The sequence below is a fragment of the Pistacia vera genome, unplaced genomic scaffold (genome assembly GCF_008641045.1).
Source record: "Pistacia vera cultivar Batoury unplaced genomic scaffold, PisVer_v2 Contig700, whole genome shotgun sequence".
In the NCBI taxonomy this organism is placed as follows: Eukaryota; Viridiplantae; Streptophyta; class Magnoliopsida; order Sapindales; family Anacardiaceae; genus Pistacia; species Pistacia vera.
In genome coordinates, this window is record NW_022196558.1 from 581,708 (window position 1) to 602,954 (window position 21,247).

Consider the following 21,247-nt stretch of genomic DNA (forward strand, 5'->3'; position numbering starts at 1 on the left):
CAACACACAATTAAAGATCGATTTCCCATGCCTATGGTTGATGAGCTCCTAGATGAATTACATGGAGCCTCCATATTTACGAAATTAGATCTCTGTGCTGGCTACAGTCAAATTTGAGTTGCTTCTATAAATGTACATAACACAGCTTTTTAGACTCATGAAGGTTATTACAAGTTTCTTGTAATGCCATTTTGGCTTACCAACGCCCCTTCTACATTTCTAAGCTTAATGAACCACATTTTCCAGCCATTCTTGCGTAAGTTTATCTTAGTCTTCTTTTATGACATTTTAGTTTACAGAAGATCAATGGAAGAGCATCATTCCCTACAACAACACAAACTTTATGCAAAACAGTCCAAATGCTCTTTCAGAACTTTTGTGGTAGATTATCTTGGGCATGTGATATTGCAAGATGGAGTCACTGTTAACCAATCCAAAGTCGAGTGTATCATCAATTGGCCAACTCCAAAAACCATTAAGGCCTTAAGGGGATTCTTGGGTCTCACAGGTTACTATTAGAAATTTATTCGCCATTACGGACTCTTTGCTTAGCCACTCACACAACTCCTAAAAAACGATGCCTTTCATTGGACTAACGCTGCAGATAAAGCTTTCCAAGACCTCAAGATTGCCATGAGTAGTCCTTCAGTCCTAATCCTCCAGTCCTACCTCTTCCTGATTTTACAAAGCCTTTCACAATAAAATGTAATGCTTCTGGTGTTGTTGCTGGCGCCATCCTCATGAAAGAAAGGTCGCCCCTTAGCATTTCTCAGTCTTGCACTATTGATGCAGTGATACTTTGCTGGAAATGCATCAACATTACAGGTTCAGTTGGATTTGTTTTTGAAGCCTGTTGAAGATAGTTTCTTGCAGTGGTCCAATGTGCATGGTTGTAATTTTTAGTGTATTGTAGTTGAATGGCTTACGTGTGATTAAGTCAGTATTATGATGTGTATTGTGTATGAAATATTAGTTGTTAAGTTTAAATTTAAATTTGTAATGTCTGCTGTAGTTGTTGAATCAGCAGAGAGTTGTTAAGCTAATGCTTATAGTGATCAACTTCAATGAAAAGATATAGACTTTTGCATACATGCTTTGAGTTCTCTTTATCTTTCTTTTGCATTCTCCAGCCAAGAACCATCAACTGGTATCAGAGCCACTTACAAAAATCTAAAACCTATTGCAACCAATCATCAACGACAACTCAAGAACACCCTCAATTTTCAGTAAAAAGACTAGCCTGCATCTTCCCACCTTTCTTCTTTGTAATAGACACAAAACAAAGACATGGCAACCCAATCTGCTTTGATGGCACCATCGGTGTTTAATGGGGAACACTACTGCATATGGTTGTTAAAATGAATGCCTTCCTCCGAGGACAGGGACTGTGGCAATACGTGGAAGAAAATAGGCAGCCACGTCCATTAGGACAGAATCCCATTTTGAAAATGAGATTGCATGAGGAAGAAATAGCCAAAGCACTGAGAGCTCTTTTTCATATTCATGCAGCTGTGAATGACCTTGTATTCACAAGGATCATGGCATATGAGACCCCAAAGGAAGCATGTGATAAGCTGAGAGAGGAGTAAATAGGTAGCACCACAACAAGGAACATGTAGGTGCTTCATCTAAGGAGAGAATTTGAGATGCAAAGGATGCAGGAATCAGAAAAAGTCAAGGATTATGTTGACAGATTAATGAGTGTTGTCAACAAAATAAGGCTGATGGGAGGGGAGTTGACAGATATAAGAGTGGTGGAAAAGGTTTTGGTGAGCTTGCCGAAGAGATTTGAGTCCAAAATCTCATCTCTTGAGGACTCTAAGGACATGACTCAGATCACATTGACTGAGCTTGTTCATGCTCTCCAAGCTCAAGAGCAAAGAAGGCTCTTGAGGCAAGAAGACACAAGTGAGGGAGCAATGGTGGCAAACCATAAAGGCAAGCCCGCAGAAGGACAAACGAGGAGGTATGCTGGGGATAAAAAGGGGAAAGAAAAGAGCAGCAATCAATGGGAGAAGTCAAGTGGAGTGAAGGAATTTCCAGCTTGCACTCACTGTAAAAAGAAAGGACATTCAGAGAGGAGGTGCTGGTTAAGACCAGGGATATAATGCAGAAGCTGTAAACAATTTGGGCACATTGAAATGGTTTGTAAGAACAAGGGAAGCTAGCTAACACAGCAAGCTCGAGTTGGAGAAGACCAGCTGCAATGTCAAGAGGTAGAACAACTTTTTGTGGCCACCTGTTACATGGCACAAACTAGCAATGAAGCATGGCTAATTGACAGTGGCTGCATCAACTATATGGCTACAGACCTGCAAAGTTTCATTAACCTGGACAGCTCATATTGTTCCAGAGTTAAAATAGGAAATGGTGAGTTCATGGAGGTCAAAGGCATAAGAGACGTTGTTGTCCAAACCTGGTTAGGTATCAAGATCATTTCTCATGTATTGTATGTGCCTAGGATTAGCCAAAACTTATTAAGTGCTGGGCAAATGTTAGAGAAGGGTTATTCTCTACATTTCCAAAATCAAGCATGCACCATATTAGATCCTGAAGGGGCTGAATTAATGTGTGTAAAAATGTTAGGAAAAAGCTTCCCAGTTGAGTGGAAAAACTCCAACAACTTAGCTTTATCAACTAGGCTGGAAGAGTCAGAGATCTGGCACAAAAGACTTGGCCACTTTCACTACAATGGCCTCAAAGAGTTAAAGAATAAGAATATGGTCCAGGACGTACCTGAGATTGAAGAGAAGAGTGCCCTCTGCAGTGCTTGCCAACTTGGCAAACTAAGCAGGCCCCCATTTCCGTCGGATTAGGCCTGGAGAGCAACAACAAAACTCCAGTTGATCCATACTGATGTTTATGGTCCTATGCAGATTGAATCAATGAGTGGGAGCAGGTATTTTGTACTCTTCATGGATGACTTCACACGGATGACATGGATATACTTTTTGAAGTAGAAAAATAAGGTCCCTATTGTGTTCAGAAATTTCAAACTGTTGGTGGAGAATCAGGCTAGAACAAAGATCAAATCTATAAGAAGTGATAATGGAACTGAATATACATCAAGAGAATTCAGTTCAATCTGTCAAGAAGCTAGAATTAGGCACCAGTTTACTACACCAAACACACGACAGCAAAATGGGGTTAGTGAGAGAAGAAATAGAACTATCATGGAGATGGCTAGGTGTATAATGGCAGAAAAGCAACTCTCTGAGAGGTTCTGGGCTGAGGTTGTCAATACAGGAGTCTATCTCCTGAATAAACTGCCAACTAAGGCAGTCAAGGGGCAAACTCTAGCCGAGGCTTGGAATGGAATTAAACCAGCAGTGAGCTACTTGAAAGTGTTTGGGAGTGTGTGTTATGTTATGGTTCCAGTAGGGAAGAGAACTAAGCTTGATGATAAAGCTGAGATTGGCATATTCATTTGCTATAGCAGCCCATCAAAATGGTACAGAGTATACATCCCTGAGTCAAAGAGAATTGTGATAACAAGGGATGTAAAAGTGAATGAAAATGCAGTGTGGAATTGGGAGAGTAAGAAGATAGATGCTGACTGCAAAGTGCAACAGCCAACCAAAAACTTATTTGAAGAAGTTGAAATTAAAGAGGATGAAGAACCACCAGTTCGAGGGACCAAAACCTTGGCTGATGTATATGCAAGGTGTAATGTGGCAATGCTCGAACCAAGAAACTATGCTGAAGTTGCTGAGTCAAAAGCTTAGGGGAATGCAATGTAGGAGGAGATATCTATGATTGAGAAAAATAATACCTTGAGGCTTGTTGACAGACCTGAAAACAGAAAAATAATTAAGGTAAATTGGATTTACAAGCTGAAGGTTAATCCTGATGGTACAATCCATAAACACAAGGCAAGACTTGTGGCAAAAGGATTTGCACAACAGCAATGGGTGGATTATTCTGACACATTTGCTCCGGTGGCTAGACATGACACTATTAGATTGATCCTTGCTATGGCAGCCCAATTTGGTTGGAAAATCTTCCAACTTGATGTCAAGTCAGCATTCCTGAATGGTTGCTTGAGTGAGGAAATTTTTGTAGAACAACCTAAAGGTTATCAAGTGAAGGGTGAAAAAGGCAAAGTGTATTTGCTAGAGAAGGCCTTGTATGGCCTAAAGTAGGCACCTAGAGCCTGGTACAGTCGCATAAATGATCACCTAAGTAGTCTAAGATATGTGAGCAGTCCTAATGAACATAGTCTTTATGTCAAAAAAGCTAAGGGTGACTTGATTGTGGTATCTTTGTGTGTGGATGATCTGCTGATTACAGGGAGCAATCCAGACTAGTTGAGCTAGTTTAAAAGGTCCATGCAATCTGAATTTGAGATGACAGATTTGAGGGAGATGACATATTTTCTTGGTATGGAGATTGTCCAATCCAGAAATGGAATCTTTGTGTGCCAAGAAAGGTATGCAAATGAGGTGCTTATAAAGTTTGGCATGGAAAATTCCAAACTTGCAGATACTCCATTAGTTTCCAATCTGAAACTGAGCAAGAATGATGGTGAGAAAAGAGTGGATGAGGGACTGTTTAGAAGTCTAGTGGGATGCTTGTTGTATCTAACAGCCACATGACCAGATCTTATGTTTGCAGCTAGTTATCTTTCTAGGTTCATGAGTTGCCCAAGTGAATTGCATTATAGGGCAGCCAAGAGGGTGTTAAGATATGTGAAAGGGACCTCCAGTCTTGGCATTTGGTTCAGGAGGACAAAAAATCTAGTGTTGCTGGGCTATACCGACAGTGATTGGGGAGGATCACTTAGTGATATGAAAAACACATCAAGTTATGTATTTTATATCAATTCTGGTGCAATTAGCTGGTTGTTAAAGAAGCAAGATACTGTGGCACAATCCACAGCAGAGGCAGAATATATTTCTGCTATAGCAATTGTAAACCAAGCTGCTTGGCTTAGGAAAGTGCTAATAGATTTGAAGCAGAATCAAGGAAGGCCAACTCCAATTTTGTGTGACAACCAGTCAGCGGTTGCCATGGCCAAAAATCTAGTCCTTCACGGCAGGACCAAGCACATTAAGATAAAGTTTCATGCTATAAGGGAGGCCGAAGACAATGGAGAAGTTACTTTGATTCATTGCCGGGTTGAAGATCAAACTACAGACATTATGACCAAAGCATTGCCTAAAGCCAAGTTTGAGGAACTTAGACTTAAACTTGGTGTTTCCAGCAAAGGTATAAAAGGAGTGTTGATGCAATGATACTTTGCTAGAAATGCATCAACATTGCAGGTTCAGTTGGATTTGTTTTTGAAGCCTGTTGAAGATAGTTTACTACAGTGGTCCAACATGCATGGCTGTAATTTTTAGTGTATTGTAGTTGAATGACTTAAGTGTGATTAAGTCACTATTATGATGTGTATTGTGTATGAAATATTAGTTGTTAAGTTTAAATTTAAATTTGTAATGTCTACTGTAGTTGTTGAATCAGCAGAGAGTTGTTAAGCTAATGTNAGCCACTCACACAACTCCTAAAAAACGATGCCTTTCGTTGGACTAACGCTGCAGATAAAGCTTTCCAAGACCTCGATCAAGACTGCCATGAGTAGTCCTCCAGTCCTATCTCTTCCCGATTTTACAAAGCCTTTCACAATAGAATGTAATGCTTCTGGTGTTGGTGCCGGCGCCGTTCTCATGCAAGAAGGTCGCCCCTTGGCATTTCTCAGTCATGCACTTTCTGAGACTAAACGCTCTTTATCAACTTATTAAAAAGAACTCTTTGCTTTGGTCATAGCTGTACATAAATGGCGCCCCTTCCTCTTGGGTAGCAGATTCAAGGTACGCACTGATCACCACAGCCTTAAATTCCTTTTGGAACAAGGATTGGGAACCCCTCCCAACAACGATGGTTGGCAAAACTTCTTGGCTTTGAATTTGATGTGGAATATCGTAGTAGTGCTTCTAATTATGCTGCCGATGCTTTGTCCAAAATTCTGAAATGTCTATCTCTAACTCAACTATTACCAACTTGGTTAGATGATATCCACGAAAAGCATTGCGAATCTGTGGACATTCAACACAAAATGCAAGCTCTTGTTGATGGGAGAATTTTTGGTAACAAGTATGCAGTCAGACATTGATTATTATTTTACAAAGATCGGATTTATTTGGCTTCAAATTCTGCTACTAGAGATCTTATTATGCGGGAGCTACATGCTGATCCTAGCGGGGGCCACTCAGGATTTCAACAAACTTTCAAAAGAATTGCTCGTGATTTTTATTGGCCTGGGATGACATCTTCTATTAAAAAATTTGTCAGAGTGTGATATTTGCCAAAGAGTTAAACCTGAAAATACACACCCTGCTGGTAAACTTCAACCACTGCCTATTCCTTCACAAATTTGGACAGATTTAGCAATGGACTTTATTGAAGGCTTGCCATCGTCAGCTGAGAATGATGCATTTTGGTAATAGTTGACCGTCTTTCAAATTATGCCCATTTCTTTGCACTTAAACATCCATTTTCTGCAATCGGTATAGCACGGTTGTTCTTTGACAATATTTCCAAACTTCATGGGTTTCTGAAGACAATTGTCAGTGATCGTGATAAAGTGTTTGTTAGCACTTTTTGGCGTGAGTTATTTCGCTTACAAGGCACTAGATTACAATTTAGTTCTGCTTACCATCCCCAGTGTGATGGACAATCAGAGATAACCAGTCGGTGTCTCGAAAATTTCTTGCGTTGCTTCACCAATAACCGTCCGCAGGACTGGGCAAAATGGCTCACATTAGCGGAATTTTGGCACAATACGAATTTTCATTCTGCCATCAAGATGACACCTTTTAAAGCAGTTTATGGATACAAGGCACCAAGGCTTCTCTCTTACATTTCTGGTACAACTCACTTACCAGATTTGGATGCAACACTAAGGCAACGAGATCGTATTCTTTCATTGTTGAAGGAGAATTTGGAACTTGCGTAGAATCGCATGAAGTGTATGGCAGACCAAAAGTGGTTGGACCGTGAATTTGAACCAGTTGAATGTGTTTTTTTACGTCTTCAACCTTATCGGCAATCATCAGTGGCATTTAGGCGCTCAATGAAACTAGCACCGCGTTATTTTGGACCTTATAAAGTTCTCCAACAACTTGGGAAGTGGCATATAAGTTAGATCTTCCTGCCGAATCTCGTATTCATCCTGTCTTTCACGTATCTCAATTAACAAAGAAGCTTGGCAAGGAACCACGCCACAATCAACATTACCTTCAACTAATGACCAGCAGTGTTAGAATTTGAGGTGGGCCTGACTCCTCACCCAATAAGGCCTTGTTAAATGAGAGGATTACCTCCTCTTATAACCCAATAGGCTTGAGCTTGCCTAGTCGATGTAGGACTTCAACACTCCCCCTCACGGTCAAGCCCATATGTTGGGTCATGCCTGTTATTGGAGGTAGTTGTTGGCTCTAACTCCTCACTCGCTGGTCAAGTGCTCAGCTCAACTGAATCTGGGCTCTGATACCATGTTAGAATTTGAGGTGGGTCTGACTCCTCACCCAATAAGGCCTTGTTGAATGGGAGGATTACCTCCTCTTATAACCCAATAGGCTTGAACGTGCCTAGTTGATGTGGGACTCCACAAATTCCTGTTTCCCTTCCCCATAAGCTGTTAGACGAGAGAATTGTCCAAGCAGGACGCTGAAATATCAAGGAGGTTCTGGTGCAATGGGAAGGCTCCACTACTGCTACCTGGCATAGGCGTCTGGATCTTAAGCGTACATATCCGAACCTTGTGGGCAAGGTTCATTGAAAGGGGGGAGTATTTGATATGAGTGTACTTCAGTTACACCACTTCTTTGATTTAGTCAATAAACAACACTACCATCCTAGATTGAAGGAATTGTAAGTTCATGTATCAAGTCTCCTGAAGAGACCTATTAATTTTCTTTTATTTCGCAATAGTTGTAACTAAACTGTACAGTTCTCAGTTTTTTCTTTTGCTGTAGTTGTTATCACTAGGATGTGTTCAAAGCATTATTTACATAATATAGAAACATTTATTTTAAGTTTTTAAAATTTTTAACGTATAGGAAGAAAATATAAGTTTAAACTGCCCAGTAATTATTAGATTTCTCAATAAACAAAATTCAACTTAATTTCAAGATGGCCAGGGTTCTATAATTTGCATACGTTGTTGACTGTTCAATATAGGCCGTGTTCGGCCCTTTTCAGTGGTAGATCATACATTTGGGAATTGAAGCAGAATTTTTGCCACTTGTCCACATGGTAGTCAAAATCCTCGAGGAAAAAAGTAGGCTAAGTATGCATATCCATATACTAATTAATAACAGCATCATAGAAATCTTGGGCATTCTTCAACCGAGAGAATTTGAGTCCTTCCTCTGTATACTTAACAAAAACAATAAGTTGCGATCATCATTCTTTATAAACTGCAAAGATTATTGAAATTGAGAGTCATCCAATATATAATTCAATAATCAAGATGATGTAATCTTGATTTTATATTTTCGCTCTTTCAATCATGATGTGTTACATCACTTTGTATTAATAACAACATCATAGAAATCTTGGGCATTCTGCAACCAAGAGAAATTGAGTCCTTCCTTTGCATACTTACATAAACAATAAGTTGCGATCATCATTCTTCATAAACTGCAAACATTATTGAAATTGAGAGTCATCCAATGTATAATTCAATAATAAAGATGATGTAATCTTGATTTTATATTTTCGCTCTTTCAACCATGATGTGTTACATCACTTTGTATTCAAACTTTATAAAAATAGTATTATTCATCATTTAATTATTTTCTTGGTTTCCAAACAAATTATATCCATTCTAGTAATCAAGTTTCTTTACCTTTTGCTATAGAATGCTGCGTTGAAATCCATTACTAGGTGTGATTACAAGAAAATAATACTTTTTGTGATCACATAAAAATTTTAGAATAGTTTTGATACGATCAACTCATTAGTGTTAGATTAGTACGGTAATTCATTAGTGTTAGATTATCACACCGTACTAATCTAAGAATTTAGTCAAATTTATGATATACAGAATTTTAAAAGCGCTTTCAGAACCTTACTTGTTTTGTAGTTAATAAACAAAGTGATACAAATATAATATTAGGAAAGATCAACTAGGAACAAACTATGAAAGTTTTAGAGAGGTTACCAAATGATTAAAACTTATGCGGAATGGGTTGCTTGTTCATATCGTGCATAAGAGTTGTTCAAGGCATAAATGAAACATTTATCCAAGCAAGAAAAAAACACACTCATTTTTACATGGTTTAGCAACATGCCTAAATCTATAGGACCAAGTCCAGAAGAAGCAAATCCACTATATAAATTATGAGTTCAAATACAAAACAAGAAAAGTATAGTTGCAAAACACTCCCTATTTTCAACACATCAATCATTTCTTCTCTAATTGAATTTCAAACCACCATATCAAACTTCACACATGAGACCACCACGTCACACTTGAACTCCTCTCAAGTTTCAATAACGAAGGATCAACTTTTGAACAACAGCTAGCACACATCTAAGCATCAACATAGAACCATGTTTTAGAATCGTCACAACAAAGACAATGTAAGAGAAGGTAATTTTAAGTCTACCAAAGTATATGAAAAACCTTAGACGAATACAAAAACCTCAAAGGATATTCAGTGATGAATTAGAGGCAATTATGTTTCTTAAGGAAGGCACAGGAAAGTATGAATTTATAGAAAACCATGCACCAAAGGTTAGGGGACAAAAAAGTTAAGGTAAAAATTTTGTGTTCTGCTTTTTTGAAAAGAATCTTTTAGACCACAAACAAAGTAAAACAACTTTTCTAGTACATCAAATTATACGACAGGTGTAAATGGACCACAAAAAATATCTTAAAAGAGAATATATTTTCCTCTTTGCAAATCAAGTGCAATATGTGCTTTGTGAAAAAAATATCTGTCAGATGCGTTGTAACCACACATACTCTGAAGTGCCCATACGAGAACAAAAATTGACAAAAATACTTACAAACCACAATCAATATCACTCGTATTTATACGATTCTCCAAAATTTATTTTATCCATTGAGACATCGATTCCAATTAATAAGATAAAATTCAAGGATACAAGAAATCAAAGATTATCTATGTTGATGGGCCTTTCTCATCAATATATTTCGTGCTCTCACTTCGCGATCACCATATGTTTAACCGCTTTTTGATTAGAAACCTTAAGGTTTGCTTTTATTGTAGGGCTTGGGACTCGTATGGGAATAATTCTGTTGAAGATAGAAATAAGTATCTTCTTGATGTAACTCCGTTCGCTCTATAGTTTGGTTAAAGCGATTTAGATCTCTGTGTTAGTGAATCGATGATGATACTGATCCATGTACTAATTTTGAGCTACTCATAATCTAACTTTCAAAACATCTTCTTCGAACTCATACAGGTCACAGACTGACAAGTCAAGATTTATTGGATATGGTCTATATATGAATCATGGCTCTATAAATTCAACAAAAAGACTTTGTCCTCTCCGCTTTGATTTCTAAGGATGTGGAGCTTGTTTCTTCACGTCACTTAGGTAAATATTATCATAATAACTTATAAGTATGAGTTATTTAGATATTATGCTAGTGTGGTGGTTAAGGGTCCGTTTGTTTAATTATTTTTGCACTATCCTACCATACACAAAATACCATTTGTTTCTCTATTCTGAAAATCCTATTTTATTTTATTCAATTATTTTTAAACCCCCTAGTTTGTTAATTTAACTAAACACAAAAAAAAAAAAAAAAAAAGTTTAGAAATTGACAAAAACACCCCCACCCACCCACATTTCTAGATTCCAGCCACTACCGCTAAAATGTGGCTGGAATCTGGTATAATAGCGTACTACCAACTGGATTTGGCCAGTAGTGCACCGATCTATCATTTTCTGACCAGATCCATTGTGGATTTGGTCGAAAAATGTCAGATCTACGACCATCTTTGACAACTAAACATGGCTAGATATGGATGTCAACGGCCAGATCTAGTCGTAGATTTGACATTTTCCATGGATCTGCCTAGAAAAGGCCATCTCGGTGCACGACTGGCCAAATCCAGCCAGTCGTACACTGATACGATGACTCCGGCCACCCTCTGGCGGTGGTGGCTGGCTGCCAATATTTAATGGGTGGGTTGGGGTGTTTTTATAATTTTCAATGTTTTATTATTGGGGTGTTTAGGAAATTAACGAACCTAGGGGGTTTTTTTGTTCATTTTTAAATCCTACCTTGTTATTCCCACCCAACTCTTACTTTTTCAAAAATACTATCCAAAATACTAAAACAAATGGACCCTAAGTTATAAGTCTGTCTCGGTTGCTAATAGGGATAGTCATTGGAGTTTTTATCTAGGTGATAGTTTCAAGATCCCAAGGGATTAGTTGAGGTGTACATAAGTTGACTCGGATACTCCCGATCATAAAAAAATAAAAAAAAATAAAAAAAACTTAAAAGTCTGAAAGTAAATACACATCTTTGTAGTTTCAACTAGTTTGCTAAGGGTTTTTCTTTTTTCCTTCATTTAATTTATATATACAGTAGAATCTCTCTATAATGATACTCTATATAGGAATAACCCCCATATAGTCATAAAAATTTTTGATCCAACTTAGGCTAATTATAAATAAGAATAAATTTCGTATTGTAATAAATTATAATTTCTCTAGGCCCCGTTTTAAGGAACTTTCTTTTACATAGTAATAATTATATGTTTATTGCAAAAAATATATGTTATGTTACATTAAAGATTTAAGATAAAATAAAATATTTATCTAAAGTTGTTTGAGACAATGATTTATAATTTAGAGTTGTTATCACATCTTTTATCTTGCGAGTACATAATAAGTCGCCAGTATGAACACCTTTTTTGTTGAAGCCAAAATTTTTCTAGCTTCTCAAGCATGTTTAGAGTTTTTTGGCATGAAACTTTTTGTATTTCGTACTATCATCCTCAGGATTATCTCCTTCCTCTGCTTATCTAATTTCAGTAATGATTTCTTCTTCAGTTAAAACATACACAACTTGTTGCTCATTTGTATGATCGAGGAAGACATTAATATCCATTTGATTAGTGTAGTGAAGTTGTTGAATTTTATCACTCAAATCTATAATGACTCTTTGATTCTCCACTTCATTTGTAACTTGCAATTCATCACATCAGGGGTCCTAATTTTATAGTGCTTAAAACAATTGGCAATTGTCATTGGCTTCACATCAATTGACCATGTAACAACTGCATTTACAATTCCATCAAGGACATTTATCTTTTCTGGTTTCAAGATACGATCTTCTATCTGTTTCAAAAGTAGGCGATTAAAGCACTAACAATAATAACCTTTGAAATTTCTAGTGATGCCTGCATTACATGGTTGGATTTTGGAAGTGTTAGCTGGTGGTAGGAACAAAACAAAAAAATCCTAATGCTACTAAAACAATTAATTGAAATCCTAATACTACTAAAACATGAGTTGTAAAATAAGAAATCAAGTAATATTCTTATATCATGAAAAGTAAATAAGAAATCCTACTACTAAAACATAAATTATAAAATCAGAAATTAAAACAATAATTCTTATAACTATACCTCTATTAAATTATAATTTGCTCATAGTAATAAATTTAGTTGGTTACAATATTATGACTATAGAGAGGTTTTACTGTATTTTGTTTTCTGGTTCTTGTTTTTGTTGAGTAGTGCAAAACAAAATACTTTACGTAACTAAGATCATCTCCAAATGGTTATTTATATGACCAAAACTTCTTATTATAAAGAGTTTATCCATAGAAACAAGAGTCTAACAGACTTTTTATTCTTTAAATATAAATTAAAGAGTGAGTTTGACTCTCCACATTTATTAGAGAGTCAAATTCTACTCTCTATCCTAATTTTAAATAATAAATTGCAAGTTTCTATGTATTTTATTTATGATTTATCTCTCCTATTAAGTTTCTTTCTTGAAAAAATTATTCTCTCTCCTAAAATTTAAAAAGTCTATTAGATTTGAATAAAAATTTTGTTCTTTATATTTAAAAATCAATAAAGATGCTCTTTATTTATATAAAAGACGCTCTTTAAAATAAGAGCTCTATTGAAGATGCTCTAACACATAATTCACTAATTGAAGTCTATGAATAATTGAATTCTATGAACTTTCCCTATAAAAACCCTCACCTTCACTATTTCAAATTGAACCGTTATATACTTTTCTCCCTGTTGAGAAAAGTCTTCATGAACAACACAGAAATTCTAAAAAGAAATTGTTTGATTAAGGGATTTGATCTGAATCCATTTGGAGGTGGGTAAGACTATCTCCAACCCATTGCACCAATTTGGTGCAAATTTTGGTGCAAAACACTATTCCAAAGGAAAAATGATAAAGAAGTTTTAAACAGTTTTAAAGCTATTCAAGAAGAAAATCGACAGCTCGCTGCTATTTTCAATCAGGGCAACTCAGCTAGGGCACAAAATTATGAAATCCAAATGAGAAAATTGGCTTTGGCAGAATATCGAGAAGATAACAAAATTTTATTCAAGGATTTGAATTCTATAACCGATCCAAGCCTACGTGAGTTTTTTCAAAATGAGCAATAAAGAATTATGCAAAAAAGAGCTCAACAACAAGGTCAAGGATCTCAAAATAACTCAAGTTCTTTTCAATATTTTGATGATCTTACTGAATCTGGAACTAATCTACCGGAATACTAAATTGTTATTTTAGTTTATGTTGTATTTTCTTTTAATTTTAGTGTTTTTAAATTAGTGTTAATTTTTATTTTGAGTTATTGTAGTTTAACATTTGCATTGAATAAAGTTCTATTTTTTATTTTTCATCATTGTTTTAATTATATCATTATTATGAATTTATTATTATAAATAATAATCAAATTAAATTAAATACAAATAATCAAATTTGATGTGATTTTTGGTATAAAATTTAATACTTAAATTAACTTAACAAAATTAAAAAAACAAAAAAAAGCAAAAAAAATTATTGACGCTACAGTATCACGCCATTTTGGCGTGGCACTTTGGCGTGGGTTGGAGATGCCCTAAGTAACTGGGATGTGTTCAAAGCAGAATTTAAGATACTTGTCGGCAGGCCAAGTCAAAGTCCAATATCATTTTTTTTCCTTCTTCTAACAATTAATAAACATTAATTTGTCCTTTTCAAACTATTTTATAATACATGTAAGTATCATAAATATAATAACACGTGATTTTAATCAAGGGCCAATTCTCCTTTTTTTTTTTTTTTTTTTTTATTTCCCCTCCTATTGATTTCCAAACTCTATATAAACCATTGAGCAACATGACACAAAAATACAACCAAAGATAACTACTATAACAGCGAACCTTACCCATGGCTCACTACATCTTTTTCCTCTCTTTAATATTAACTACACTAGCAACTATGCAAGGTTGCCATGCAGTTGACTACACCATCACAAACACCGCCGGCACAACTACTAGTGGCGCCCGCTTCGGCAGCCAAATCGGGGCTGATTACAGTAGGCAAACACTAGCATCCGTTACGGATTTTATATGGAGAATCTTCCAGCAAAACAACACGGCTGACAGGAAAAGTGTAGAGAAAGTCAGCTTGTTTATCGACAACATGGACGGGGTCGCATATGCAAGCAACAATGAAATTCATGTTAGCGCGAATTATATAGGAGGTTATTCGGGTGACGTCAAAGGAGAGATCACTGGAGTACTTTATCATGAGATGACACATATATGGCAATGGAATGGGAACGAACAGACTCCTGGAGGATTGATTGAAGGGATTTCGGATTACGTGAGGTTGAAAGCTAACTATGCGCCTAGTCACTGGGTGCAACTATTGATGCAGTGATGCCTTGCTGGAAATGCATCAAATACTCAAGTCTGCAGGATTGTGTTCTGGAAAAAATGCAGAATGGTTCATGCAGCAATGACTTAACGTGCATGGGAGAGTTTTTTGTGTAATTGGTTATCTTGTTTTAAAGGGTATTTAAGTAAGTTCATTAGAAGTAAGTTTACTGTAATGTTGTGTTGAAATTTGAATTTGAAAGCTGTAACTTCTGCTGTAGTAGGTGTAATTAGTAGAGAGTGGATATGTGTTATATATTGTTTCTTTAATGAAAGGTCTGAAGCTTTTGCAAAAATAGTTTTTGGTGCTCTTTTTTTATCTCTCTCTCTCTCTCTCTCTTAATGTTCTTAGGCTGAAACCTACAAATGGTATCAGAGCCATCGCAAAAAACCAGAAACTTAGCATCCTAAACCTTTCGTTTACAACTCAAAAACACACTCCATTCTCAGCAAAAACTAACCTGCATCTGCCTTCCTCTTCTCTGCATCAGACGTGAAAAATAGAGCATGACAACACAATCTGCATTGATGGCTCCACTGGTGTCCAATGGAGAAAATTACCACATCTGGGCAGTAAAGATGAAAGCCTTCCTTCGTGGACAGGACTGTGCAGTATGTGGAAGAAAACCAGCAGCCACCACCACTTGGACAGAATCCCACGTTGAACCAGTTGAGGATGCATGAGGAAGAAACAGCCAAAGCTCCGAGAGCTCTTTCTCACTACATGCTGCTGTGACTGACCTTGTTTTTATAAGAATCATGGCATACGAAAACCCCAAAGAAGCATGGGATAAATTGAGAGAAGAGTACATGGGGAGCAATACAACAAGGAATATGCAGATTCTTAATCTAAGGAGGGAATTTGAGATGCAAGAATGTAGGAAACTGAAAAAGTAAAGGATTATGTTGATAGACTAATGAATGTTGTCAACAAAATCAGGCTTATGGGAGTGGAGTTGGCTGACCGAAGGGTTGTGGAAAAGGTTTGGTAAGTCTCGGAAAGATTTGAGGCCAAAATTTCTTCTTTGGAGGACTCTAAGGACATGACTCAGATCATTGACTGAGCTTGTTCATCTCTCAAGCGCAAGAACAAGGAGACTCATGAGGCAAGAAGACATTAGTGAGGGTGCATTGGTTGCAAGCTTCAAAGGCAAACCTGCACAGACACAAACAAGGAAGTAGCTAGAGATAGAAAGGGGAAAGAGAAGAGAGTAATCAGTGGGAAAGGGCTGGTGGAGTGAAAGAATTTCCAGCCTGTACTCATTGTAAAAAGAAAGGGCATCCGGAGAGAAGATGCTGGTTCAGGCCTGGTTACAGTGCAGGAGTTGCAAGCAATTCGGGCATATTGAAAGGGTGTGTAAGAACAAAGGAACCAGCCAACACAGCAAGCAGCAGTTGGGGAGGATCAGCAACAATGTCAAGAGGCTGAACAACTTTTGTGGCCACTTGTTACAGGCACAACCAGCAGTGAAGCTTGGTTAATTGACAGCGGCTGCACAAATCATATGGCTGCGACTTGCAAAACTTTGTGAACCTGGATAGATCATATTGCTCCAGAGTAAAGATAGGAAATGGTGAGCTCATGAAGTCAAGGCATGGGGGATGTTGCTGTCCAAACTTGGTCAGGTACAAAGTTAATCTCTCTGTGTTGTATGTTCCTGACTCAGCCAAAATTTATTGAGGGTGGGGCAGATGTTAGAGAAGGGTTTTCATTACATTTTGAGGATCAGCTTGTACCATACTTGATTCTAAAGGAGCTGAATTGATGAGGGTAAAGATGCAAAGGAAAAGTTTTCCAGTTGAGTGGAAAACCACCAATGAATCTGCCTGTAAGTAGACTGGAGGAGTCCGAAACTTGGCACAAACGGCTTGGACATTACCACTATAATGGCCTCAAGGAGTTGAAGAATGCAAACATGGTAGTGACCTACCAGAAATTGAGGAGGAGAGCACATTGTGCAGTGCATGCCAAATTCGAAAATTGAGAGACCTGCGTTTCACTCGGATCAGACCGGAGAGCAACAATGAAGCTTCAACTGATTCATTCAGATGTTTTTGATCATGCAAACAGAATCCTTGAGTGGAAGCAGGTATTTCATACTCTTTATAGATGATTATACACGGATGACATGGGTGTATTTTTACAGCAAAAGTGAGGTTCCTGCAGTGTTTAGGAAATTCAAACTGTTAGTAGAAATGAAGCTGGAACAAAGATCAAATCATTGAGAACTGACAACGGAGCAGAGTATACTTCAAGGGAATTCAATTCTCTTTGTTTAGAAGCTGGTATTAGGCATCAATTCACTACTCCATACACTCCACAGAAAAATGGAGTAGTAAGTGAAGAAGAAATGGACCATCATGGAGATGGCTAGATGCATGTTGGCAGAAAAACATCTTCCTAAGAAATTCAGGCTGAGGCTGTAAATACGGGAGTTTATCTTCTGAATAGGCTGCCAACCAAAGCAGTCAAAGGGAAAACACCAGCTGAGGCATAGACTGGAACTAAACCTACAATGGCTATTTGAGAGTGTTTGGAAATGTGTGCTATGTGATGGTTCCAGCAGTGAAGAGGACCAAGCTGGATAACAAAGCTGAAGTGGTATTTTCATTAGTTATAGCAACCATCAAAAGGATTCAGAGTGTACATTCCAAAGACAAAAAGAATTTGATCACCAGGGATGTGAGAATTGATGGAATGCAGTTTGGTGTTGGAGAGCAAGAAGATTATTGCTGATATAACACGCAACAACCAACCAAAGCTGCCCTAGATGAACATGAAACTGAAGAAGATGAAGAACCAGCGTTCGTGGAACCAGGACCTTAGCTGATGTTTTGCAAGGTGCAATGGCTGTGTTAGAACCTAAAACATATGTGAAGCTGCTGGATCAGAGGCCTGGAAAAGTGCTATGCAGGAGGAGATTTCCATGATTGAGAAGAACAACACCTGGAGGTTAGTTGAAAGACTTGAAAACAGAAGAATAATTCAGGTAAAATGGATTTATAAATTAAAGCTCAATCTGGATGGTACAATCCACAAACACAAGGCTAGACTCGTGGCAAAAGGATTTGCACAGCAACAAGGTGTGGATTACACTGATACGTTTGCTCCAGTAGCAAGACATGACACTATAAGGATGATCATAGCCATGGCAGCCTAATTTAGTTGGAAAATTTTCCAACTTGATGTCAAATCTGCCTTCCTAAATGGCTGCCTGGAAGAGGAGATTTCTGTGGACCAACCCGAAGGCTACCAAGTGAAGGGTGAAGAAAGCAAGGTATACATGCTGGTGAAGGCATTGAATGGTCTAAAACAGGCTCCTAGGGCCTGGTACAGCCGCATAAACGATTACCTTAACAGCTTGGGTTATGTAAGAAGTCCAAATGAACATACCCTTTATGTTAAAGAAGCTGAAGGTGATTTAATTATTGTGTCACTGTATGTGGATGACTTGCTAATGACAGGGAGTCATCCGGATTAGTTGAGCAAGTTCAAACAATCCATGAAATCTGAGTTTGAGATGACAGATTTGGGGGAGATGTCATACTTTCTTGGTATGCAGATTTTTCAGTCCAAAAATGGAATATTTGTGCATCAGGAAAAGTATGCAAATGAAATTCTCATAAAGTTTGGGATGGAGAATTGTAAACCTGCATGTACACCCTTAGTCTCTAACCTGAAGCTGAGCAAAAATGATAGTGAAAAAATGGTGGATGAGAGTATGTTTAGAGGCCTGATAGGATGCTTGTTGTACTTGACAGCCACACGTCCAGACCTGATGTTTGCAACGAGTTACCTCTCCAGATTTATGAGTTGTCCAAGTGAATCTCACTATAGGGCTGCAAAGAGGTTGCTAAGGTGTGTGAAGGGAACCTCAAACCTAGGCATTTGGTTTAAGAGAGCAGAAAAATTGGTTCTGCAGGGATACACAGACAGTGACTGGGGAGGTTCCTTAGATGACATGAAAAGTACCTCTGGGTATGTGTTTTACATCAATGAAGGTGCCATTGGTTGGTTGTCAAAGAAGCAAGACTCAGTGGCTCAGTCCACTGCAGAGGCAGAGTACATTTCTGCCGCAGCTGCTGTGAACCAAGCTGCTTGGTTCAGAAAAATCATGTCTGATATGAAGCAGGAACAAGTTAGGCCAACACCTATATTGTGTGATAATCAATCAGCAGTGGCAATGGCAAAGAATCTAGTTCTCCACGGCAGGACCAAACATATAAAGATTAAATTTCATGTAGTTAGGGAGGCTGAAAATGATGGGGAAGTGACTTTGCTGCACTGCCGGGGTGTGGATCAGATTGCAGACATCATGATAAGAGTTTACCTAAAGCCAAGTTTGAGGAACTTAGACTCAAACTTGGTGTTTCCAGCAAATGCATCAAGGGGGAGTGTTGATGCAGTGATGCCTTGCTGGAAATGCATCAAATACTCAAGTCTGTAGGATTGTGTTCTGGAAAAAATGCAGAATGGTTCATGCAGCAGTGACTTAACGTGCATGGGAGAGTTTTTTGTGTAATTGGTTATCTTGTTTTAAAGGGTATTTAAGTAAGTTCATTAGAAGTAAGTTTACTGTAATGTTGTGTTAAAATTTGAATTTGAAAGCTGTAACTTCTGCTGTAGTAGGTGTAATTAGTAGAGAGTGGATATGTGTTATATATTGTTTCTTTAATGAAAGGTCTGAAGCTTTTGCAAAAATAGTTTTTGGTGCTCTGTTTTTATCTCTCTCTCTCTCTCTTAATGTTCTTCGGCTGAAACCTACAGCAACCTGGTGAGGGCAACAAGTGGGATCAAGGCTATGATGTGACAGCCAGGTTTCTGGATTATCTTAACAGTTTGAGAAATGGATTTGTTGCAGAACTTAACACGAAGATGAGAAGTGGGTATTATGAAAGCTACTTCATGGATCTGCTGGGGAAGACGGTGGATCAGTTGTGGAGTGAGTACAAGGCCAAGTATGGAAAGTGACCAATCGAGTAGTCTAATTAATAAACCAATATATAAGATGTTTTAGAGAATAAAAGTCTGTCAAAGTGTCTGTTTTTATCCATATCAACTGTATGCATAATATAATTTCTAAATGAAAGTTCAATAAGAAACATTATGACTTCTTATTTAACTGAATATTCATTTTTGCAATAGCATCTGTTACAAAGATGAGATCTACAAACAACGACAATGATCAGCCAGTCATTTCGAAGACAAGGCACAAGATAGATAAGCCAAACCCATATATAAACTTAATTTGACGCACCATTTCATAATTTTCAAATAATTAAATTCACTATCCAGTTATGTTTTCTTATATACTGTATATTTTAAACGAGTGCTTTTTGGTTGGATTTCTGTCGTAAACCTTGTTATGCCCAAAAAAACTAGGGCTAATGTGAGCCCAAATCAGTAAGGACCAATCAAAATTCATGAAGGTTTTCTGCCGTCTAGATGCAGCCACGTCCCACAAGGATGAAAGAGGTAAGGCCATCATCAGTGAGGCAGGTGAACATCAAACTTATGAGTGGTTAGGAATTGTCTACTTCCTGAAGCCCTATGCGATTTAAAAATATCTCTCGTGCTGACAACCAATGGGAAATGGGTTAGGAATTGTACCACACCTACCCGCATGCAGAATCATGATTACCAGTTTGAATCCTCCAACTATAAATATAGGGCCCTCCTCTATTTTACGGGATTGGCTCATCCACCACTCAAAACATACACACACACACACACTCTCTCTCTCCCTACATTTATTTTCTCTATTGTAATCCAGCTTGCCGAGTGCGACCTGATTGTAATAACCCATTAATATAATCATAGTGGACATATGATTCGCCTTAGAGCATCCGAACCACTTTAAAAAGTGCTACTTGTTCAATATCTCTTTTCATACTTCCATACCACTTGTGATTTCTAAGTTCGCTTCACACAAATGAATAGTTGGTGTCAAAATCAAGCATCAATAGTTTGGCGCTAACAGGAGAGCCTGATTTAGTATCCGCTCTTCATCAGAAACCTCTCACTGATCTTGTCCACCAGCAAATGGCTCGTGGTTTTGAAACCGAGCGAACCAATATCGACAACGAGGAAATCCCCAAGGTATAGAATGACACTTCTCTTGAAGTGTTGCCAGTCCAACAGAGTATCATGGCAGATATTCCTTCAAGCTCACAGCTCAACCTGGCTGTGATGAATTACTTGGAGAGGTTCAACAATACTCTTCAAACGGTTAGTCGGAGGCTAGACTGTTTGGACTGGGTCGTGCCGCCAGAGTCTAACGAGGCGATACCGCTGCCAAAGACACCTGTAGGTCGCGCGAAAGCACAAAAAAGGGCAAAGGCATGTGCCGTGAACATTG

General features: G+C 37.8%; 1 protein-coding gene across 1 annotated transcript; it reads left to right on the forward strand.

Annotated features, from left to right (window-relative positions):
• The first annotated feature begins 14,362 nt into the window (after window positions 1–14,362).
• Window positions 14,363–19,922, forward strand: LOC116114149. Its single transcript, XM_031400302.1, has 2 exons — window positions 14,363–14,871; window positions 19,657–19,922. The coding sequence occupies exons 1-2, from the start codon at window positions 14,398–14,400 to the stop codon at window positions 19,858–19,860; spliced, it is 678 nt and encodes a 225-aa protein (XP_031256162.1). The 5' UTR covers window positions 14,363–14,397; the 3' UTR covers window positions 19,861–19,922.
• The last annotated feature ends 1,325 nt before the right edge of the window (window positions 19,923–21,247 follow it).